The sequence below is a fragment of the Opisthorchis viverrini genome, assembly GCF_000715545.1.
Source record: "Opisthorchis viverrini unplaced genomic scaffold opera_v5_367, whole genome shotgun sequence".
In the NCBI taxonomy this organism is placed as follows: domain Eukaryota; kingdom Metazoa; phylum Platyhelminthes; class Trematoda; order Opisthorchiida; family Opisthorchiidae; genus Opisthorchis; species Opisthorchis viverrini.
In genome coordinates this window covers 26,692-34,923 of record NW_008752027.1, presented here as the reverse complement: position 1 = coordinate 34,923, position 8,232 = coordinate 26,692, and the positions used below count along the sequence as shown (strand labels likewise).

Below are 8,232 nucleotides of genomic sequence, written 5' to 3'. Positions count from 1 at the left end.
TGACTGAACCGCTCTCAGGGAGCTCAGGAGCTTCCCAGCGTCAAAACAATACCGTTGTCAAACCTGTCTTTAAACCGCATCAAGTTTAGGAGAAAAATCCATGGACAACACCAGTACCCAAATTTACTTTGACTAAATCTTAGCTTATCAAACCCTGGGAGTAAAACGTCACAAAAGTACACAACAGCTGACCGCTGTAACCTATACTGATTATCACGCCGTCTCATCCTAGAAGGACAAGATATATCAGTGTCACAAAAAATGCAGTGAAGCTGTGGCAAGGAGGAGTTCTATGGTAGTACAGATAAGGAACAGCGGTCCTTGTTTTCATGCCAAGTACCCGGGATACCGTCGCGGAGACAAGACTAAAGATAGCCACACTCGATGTAACTGAGGTACTTCCCAAAATTTGTTTCGTTTATCTAAGCCGGGAAGGTTGCTTGCAACTGTATGAACGACAAGCAATACTAATAAAAATTCTCAAAGCAGTTCAAGCTAAACGAATCGTAGTCAAAACCAGCAATAACCGATCCGGTAGAAAATGCCTTCGATATCATACCTAAGTGTAAAACGCAAATAGGCGAAAACCATCACTACCGAGTTCCGTAGACGGTCCTTCAGGGAGGAGAACTCACCTAACGGTCCAACAACGTCAATGATGCACATTAAACTCCCTCTTTCTTGATGTCTACTGTAACTATTACCCAGAACGTTGAAGGTCAAAACTAAAGCAGAGCTTAGTGGGGATGCGTCCAGATACTGGCCGATCGGGTGCCAGAAAACTTAATGGGCTGCCTACCCGGTTCAACAAGGGTGCGTAATCGAATATTTCGTGACCAACCCGATCGACGATTAACTCCAGCCGCAAAATCGGCGTAGAAATGTGTACACTCTGAGTCATTCGCTCGGGAGATCGCAAAACAAAGTTTTCCGTCCATCCAGATTCCAGCAACCTTCAACTCGACTGGATTAGCGAAGGACAAGGGTTTTCGGTCTCTAATTTTAAGTCATTATCATCATTATTAGCTGTAAGAAAGGTGCAACTGTCGTACAGTGGTTATGGCTGTCACAGCTTCGTTCACTGATGATTCAGAGAGGTAGGGTAGGTAGCTGCGCATTGGAGGCGGGAGTTGATAACACAGGATTCTCAGTGAACTGTTAGAAGGGGGGTGAGAGGTATGCATTGAAGGCAATAGCTTGGATGCATGAGCGTCATTGACGGCGCGACTGGACAATGTCTGAAAATGTCCCTAACCATTGATGTGACCCGTCTCATGGTCTTCAGGAAGACGGCAGCGCCGCGAAATTTGCTGGTAATGGCTTTTATACTTCACTGCCAAGTCAGTTTTGTCTCCCCTGGCTCGTTTCTACCATTCACGTGGTTGCTCGAAAAGAACCCTACAGGGGAGCCGGTCGACTGTCATACAAAGCACGTAGACAAGCCAGGGCAACCTATGTAGTTTGATCAGTTCGTCTATCGAGGGCGAGTTATTTCTCCCGAATACCATTCAGCATTGCTGATCCGGTGTTCCCACCAGATTCGGGCAATGCTCCGAAGACATCGATGGTCAAACACTGAAAGTCTTTTGACGTACTCGGCGCGCAGCGGCCAGATTTCTGATCCATTTAGTAATATGGAGCGCACCGCAGCATTGTAAACTCTACCCTTAACGGATAAGCTGATGTCACGCCTACGCCACAGATGACGTAGGTTCACAAAAGCTTTTCCTACCTTCCCAATCCGGATGGAAAAACCATATTTCGGAACTGATAACTCAATTTCATCTGCAATCATGAGGCTGGGGCTGGAGCCTACCCAGTCTTGCAGTAGCACTTTACAATTTGCAGGTGTGAAGCGCATGCCGAACCGCGAGGCAGAACTATTTAGATTATTTAATATTGTTTGCATTACCACGGGGTCAGATCCAAGAAGAGCTATGTCGTCTGCGTACTCGATGTCTGTGGGCGGAGGCCCAGGGAGCGCTTCGACCCCACAGGCATTAGAGGCTGGTAGTGAGTCTTCCATGATCGTATCAATGACGAAGTTAAAGAGGAAAGGTGAAAGAGGACATCCCTGTCGGACGCCACTTGATGTGGTGAACTCAGAAGACAGCTCCCCATATACCTTCACACGGCCACGGGAATTTGAGTACGGCGCCTTAAGGAGTTTTGAGAATTTATGGGGGACACCTTTGCTCCACACATACTACCATAGTGCCTGACGGTCCAGGGTCAAAAGCAGCTTTCAGATCGGGAAACATGACGATTGCTGGCTGCTGGAAGCAGTGTCACTGTTCGAGGATTTGTCGCAGGGTGAAGATACGATCGATGCATCCTCTTGCAAGACGGAACCCAGCATGGTTTTCACGGATCTGTCTCTCCCTATGTTCAGTCAACCTTCGATGCCACACCTAACAGGCTGATGCCACGGCGGTTTTTACACAGCATTTGCCCTTTCTTTTCGAAGATACGGATAACTGTCGATATGCCTCATCCTGAAGGCACTTCCTGTTCGTTCCATATGGCACCACTAAGCTCTGTCAGATGGGTCACCAGAGGTTCTCGGCCTTCTTTAAAGAGGGTTGGATACAGACCGTCCGTTACTTGTGCCCTGTCACGGTTCAGTACGGATATTTCGTTGTTTATTTACCTTTAAAGAGGGCTGGATACAGACCGTCCGTTACTGGTGCCCTGTCACGTTTCAGTACGGATATTTCGTTGTTTATTTATTCTTCCGACAGGCGATCAAGGTTTATATTCCATTTGTCCATATGCACTATCTCCCATGGCTGTGCTGCGGGAGATCAGCCAAACTGTTCCCCGAAGTGTTCGGTCCATCTTTCCAGTTGACGTTTTGAGTAACAGCTCCTGTTCTAGCTCATCAGTTAATAACTAGTTACCTTGCCCCGAGTGACAAGCCCGAACAGGTTCAACCAGCCTCCACCTTCGACAGAAACACCGGTCCTCCCAGTGCAGGTGGCACCATACCTCGTTTAATGCAAAGCAAAGTTTTAGAATTGGCCACACCAGAACCCGTCCATTCCTGCGCACAGACGTTGCTCCCTCTCCTCGGGAATATACACAGCTACACCAAGTGTCAAGCACACATCCCCTTCCGACCTGAAGTACTGGAAACGCTCACTGAAAAACGCAAATGAAATCCTCAGGTGACGTGTGAGCATTATTCCGTCACTCTCCTCCGGTCTCCTGCTTCACAGCAACTGTCAGAACTGAACTGATATTTCTCGACAATCCGAAGACTTAACGTACCGGTTTGCTCAACAAACTAGGCCCGTGTTACATGTGCCGCTGGTGAACAATGCCAAAACAACCTTTTCCTACTGTTCCTGAGCGACAGACTTTCGTTTATAGCCTGGCTACACTTCACTGCGGTTGCTCCACTCGCCGGAAATTTGTTACAACCAAGTATAGCCTATGGATATATAGAACACCGAGCTTATAAGTATTCCTCCTCGAATAAAAACAGTGATAATTAGTCACTCTACATCCACAAGACTCCATTCCCTCTTTTGAAACCTGACTCCCACAGAACCAACAGAACCCTATTTCACCGTCTCTACTCTATCCCTTGCCCCCCAAGAACCAGTAATGGACTTCTCACGTCAGAGTAGCAGCTAACCTGGCTTCCATAAAACCCGGAATTTCGTCAAGCTTTTGTAACTTCTCTCGGTTTTAACCCACTGTTACGCCCGAGATGGAGAACCTACTTCTTATCCTCCGCTTCAAGCGCGGCAAAAGGCTTTACGCTAATTGTTTGATTTACTTTGATACACGGCACTTAGTCTCCTTTCAATCACTGGGTGGCTGATCTTCATTGCACCAGCCTACTCCTATTATGGTGACCCGGGAGTGCACAACCTACCTCTTGGTTCATGGTATTGTCTAGTCAGTGGGTCGAACCGCGGCAAAACCGGAAAAAATGCGAAGTGAAAAATCATATTTCAATTACTGAAATTTAGATGGCTACAAGCAGCTTCTGCCACTACATGAAAGTATTGTCCCTAATCCGTAAGAAGCTGCGTTATGCGATGTTTCACGTGGTCGTCTAGCAGCGGCCTTAAATTTGCTTATAGCATTTGACTTGTTCAAATACACCTTGGTATCCATCCCGTTCTGGATATCCGCAATTTGCCGTTATCACATGCCATTTCCCTGAAACAATGTGGATTATGAGCAAGCTTGAAGACTCCTATCTCCAAGTCAGTTCGCTATCGATTCAGGACCCAACTGACCGTTAATTCGGAAGCATAATCTTCAACATTTCCTTCCCTTGTTGATATTCTTCGTCAGTGTCAGTTAGTCTGTGGAAGAACTTTACACACTGAACTCAGCCACCTTACCCGAGTCAATACTTTAAAAACTGCCTTAAATCGCAACCACCACAGAGGCGGCCTCGTCTGTGTCTCTAAGCAGGCTTCCTAGAGTATGCTTAAGATCTCATACTGTGTAGTCGTACAATGGTCGCAGTTTTACACTTGTGGTCGGGAGAGAAAGAGGAAATGGACGTCGGCAACTATCGAAATCACCCCTCGGACAGTACTTTCCGTGTTGCTCTAGTGCCCGAACCGGAAAATCGTTAATCAAACGTCGCTTGGTTCCCTCCAGCTCAGTCATCAGTGTTATATATATATATGATTTGAACATGTCTGAAAGGTTTTCGCACTAGATAAAGATAGAATTTATGATTTATTCATCTAACTGCTTAGATCGGATTATTTCCTTCAACTAGAACAATTCTGACCGACCGTTACAAGCAGTAAATTCAGAGAAGCTCAGATCTACAAACGCTCACGCTTTTCTCGTAGCGTCGTTTCAGAAACACAAGTGCTCCCTCGATGAACGCTGACAAACGCTTCCTTACATGGACGGTTCTTGTCTGGAAGTTTAGATTTTCATTCAACTGTTTCTTGGAAACTTGTCCGTTTCCAGCTGTCCCATACATCTCAACAACTAACTCCGTACATGTCCACAACCTTCCGACCGGTGTGGTCTATCTCTCCAAGAATAATAGATTTGATTTGCCAGGTGATAGTTGAATACTTCCGTGAGTCAGTCATCATTTGCCAAGATAGAACTGCGCTCAACCATGAAATGTCAGTGAAGTGTCAGGCGTACTTGAGAAACACCTACATCAAATTTGATGTGGACAGCCTGAGATCCAACTTCAGCCCCAACTGAGCTGACTGTACTCAAATTTGGCTTCCTCTCAGTGGGATACGATCATGGTAAAATGAGTAGCTCAGACTGTTTTTCTTTTTGGAAATGGCTTCAAAACAGGCAGATAAGTTAGACAAAACAATAGTGGATGAAGAAGAGTGAAATCAGAGTTCAAGATCGCCGACTTACCTGTTTGAAACACTTCGGATCCGCAGGGCGGGCACCCGTTCTTGAAAGGTAATCATCCCATTCGAAAAAACTTGATGAGTCAGATGAGTTGTGCGTACTCATCGGAAGTGGAACTCGGTTCAGAACTAATTAACTTTAGTTGTAAATTCCAACTGACAATCAACTTCCAATAGATATTGTATCAAAGCTGCTGAAACATAGGATGACATTACATTAACTTGGCGAATCGGTTTCAAGGAGCGGCGGCAGTGATGCAAGCCGAGAACAGTGTAAGGAAACATCATGTTGGTTCTGCTGTATATATTGTTGGGTAATCAAATATGCTGAAGAAAACACTGCCAAAGATGGTAGGAGACAACAGCAAACTATGCGCAACTTGCGCAATTTCCGAAACGCATATAAAACGGTGGCAGTAGTTCAAGCAAGTCACTCTCACTACCGTATACGGCTCTTAAAGCACGCAGTGAACTGTTTCAGTTCCGTCGCATTCTTTTCGGTGTTACCAACAGATCAGTATGCTTCCAACGTACTACTGACCATATAAGCAAGTCTGAGAACCTAAGTGGTACCTACGCTTACACCGACGTTACCACTTGTGGGACTACCCAAAGTGAGCATGATCAAAACCTCCAATCTCTCTATGAAGTAATAAAAAAACATGGAGTTGCGCTTATCTGCAACAAAAGCACCACAACAGTCAAACAGATATGCCTTTTCGGTTAAGAAGCCTCCGAAGGGACTACCAAACCACATCCTGGACGAATGAGCCCTATTCGTCAACTCCCTCATCCATATGATGCTAAATCCCAACAACGATTTCTTGGTATATTTGCTTGTTATTCGTAATGGATACCATGCTTCTCTGACAAATCAGTGCTTGTCAGAAATAAGACTTTCCCCTTACCGGAGTTAGAGAACGCTATCAAATTTGATGTGGACAGCCTGAGATCCAACTTCAGCCCCAACTGAGCTGACTGTACTCAAATTTGGCTTCCTCTCAGTGGGATACGATCATGGTAAAATGAGTAGCTCAGACTGTTTTTCTTTTTGGAAATGGCTTCAAAACAGGCAGATAAGTTAGACAAAACAATAGTGGATGAAGAAGAGTGAAATCAGAGTTCAAGATCGCCGACTTACCTGTTTGAAACACTTCGGATCCGCAGGGCGGGCACCCGTTCTTGAAAGGTAATCATCCCATTCGAAAAAACTTGATGAGTCAGATGAGTTGTGCGTACTCATCGGAAGTGGAACTCGGTTCAGAACTAATTAACTTTAGTTGTAAATTCCAACTGACAATCAACTTCCAATAGATATTGTATCAAAGCTGCTGAAACATAGGATGACATTACATTAACTTGGCGAATCGGTTTCAAGGAGCGGCGGCAGTGATGCAAGCCGAGAACAGTGTAAGGAAACATCATGTTGGTTCTGCTGTATATATTGTTGGGTAATCAAATATGCTGAAGAAAACACTGCCAAAGATGGTAGGAGACAACAGCAAACTATGCGCAACTTGCGCAATTTCCGAAACGCATATAAAACGGTGGCAGTAGTTCAAGCAAGTCACTCTACCGTATACGGCTCTTAAAGCACGCGGTGAACTGTTTCAGTTCCGTCGCACTCTTTTCGGTGTTACCAACAGATCAGTATGCTTCCAACGTACTACTGACCATATAAGCAAGTCTGAGAACCTAAGTGGCACCTACGCTTACACCGACGTCACCACTTGTGGGACTACCCAAAGTGAGCATGATCAAAACCTCCAATCTCTCTATGAAGCAATAAAAAAACATGGAGTTGCGCTTATCTGCAACAAAAGCACCACAACAGTCAAACAGATATGCCTTTTCGGTTAAGAAGCCTCCGAAGGGACTACCAAACCACATCCTGGACGAATGAGCCCTATTCGTCAACTCCCTCATCCATATGATGCTAAATCCCAACAACGATTTCTTGGTATATTTGCTTGTTATTCGTAATGGATACCATGCTTCTCTGACAAATCAGTGCTTGTCAGAAATAAGACTTTCCCCTTACCGGAGTTAGAGAACGCTACGGTTGACAGTTGACTACAACGCACCTTTGGTTGCTGAGACGGACGTCCCAGACATAGACATTGCTGCATCTCTGACTCAGAGCGGCCAACCAGTTGCCTTCTTTTCTAGAACACTGAAACTGAGCGAAAAGAATCACTCTGCTATTGAGAAGGAGGCGTCCGCCATCGTTGAATCTATCCGTAAATGGAAGCATTATCTCTTCGGGAAGCACTTCAAGCTTATCACTGACCAGCGGTCAGTTTCCTCTATGTATGGTGTGTCGCAGAAAAGTAAGATCAAAAACGACGATAAAATCCAGCAACCGAAAATGGAACTCTCCGCTTTTAGCTACGATGTCAGTCACAGACCTGGAAAAGACAATCTGGTGGCCGACACCTTATCATGTAACCTATGCGCCAATGTGCCATTCCGGAATTACTCGTACGCATCAGTTTGTCCCTTCCAAAGCATGCCGTTTTCCCTCCAATACGTCAAAGAAATCAGCACAAAATGTGCGGTTTGTGCCCCATCAAAGCACCTCTTGCCACGCTCATCAAAGCGACCCAACCATTCGAACGAATTGGCGTCAACTTTAAAGGACCTATGGCTTCTGTCACTCGAAACTGATATCTCCTCACTATCTTTGAAGAGATTTCCCGCTTTCTATTTACCTTTCCCTGCGCAGATACATGTGCGTCTGTCATTATTACATGTTTATGTGAATTATTCTAGTTGATTGATATGCCTGCATATTTGCATTCGGATCGTGGCTCCTCATTCATATCTGACGAACTGTCCACATTCCTACATAAGAGTTTGCACCAGCCAA

General features: G+C 45.3%; 1 protein-coding gene across 1 annotated transcript in view; it reads right to left on the bottom strand.

Annotated features, from left to right (window-relative positions):
- Positions 1 to 6,691, bottom strand: part of T265_10452 (hypothetical protein) — a gene marked incomplete at both ends in the record, with an annotated part of 157,053 nt that extends 150,362 nt beyond the window's left edge. Inside the window, 2 exons of the mRNA XM_009176827.1 lie at positions 1,913 to 2,158; positions 6,505 to 6,691. Coding sequence (XP_009175091.1) covers positions 1,913 to 2,158; positions 6,505 to 6,606 — 348 coding nt within the window. The remainder of the gene's footprint in view (positions 1 to 1,912; positions 2,159 to 6,504) is intronic.
- Between the last annotated feature and the right edge of the window lie 1,541 nt (positions 6,692 to 8,232).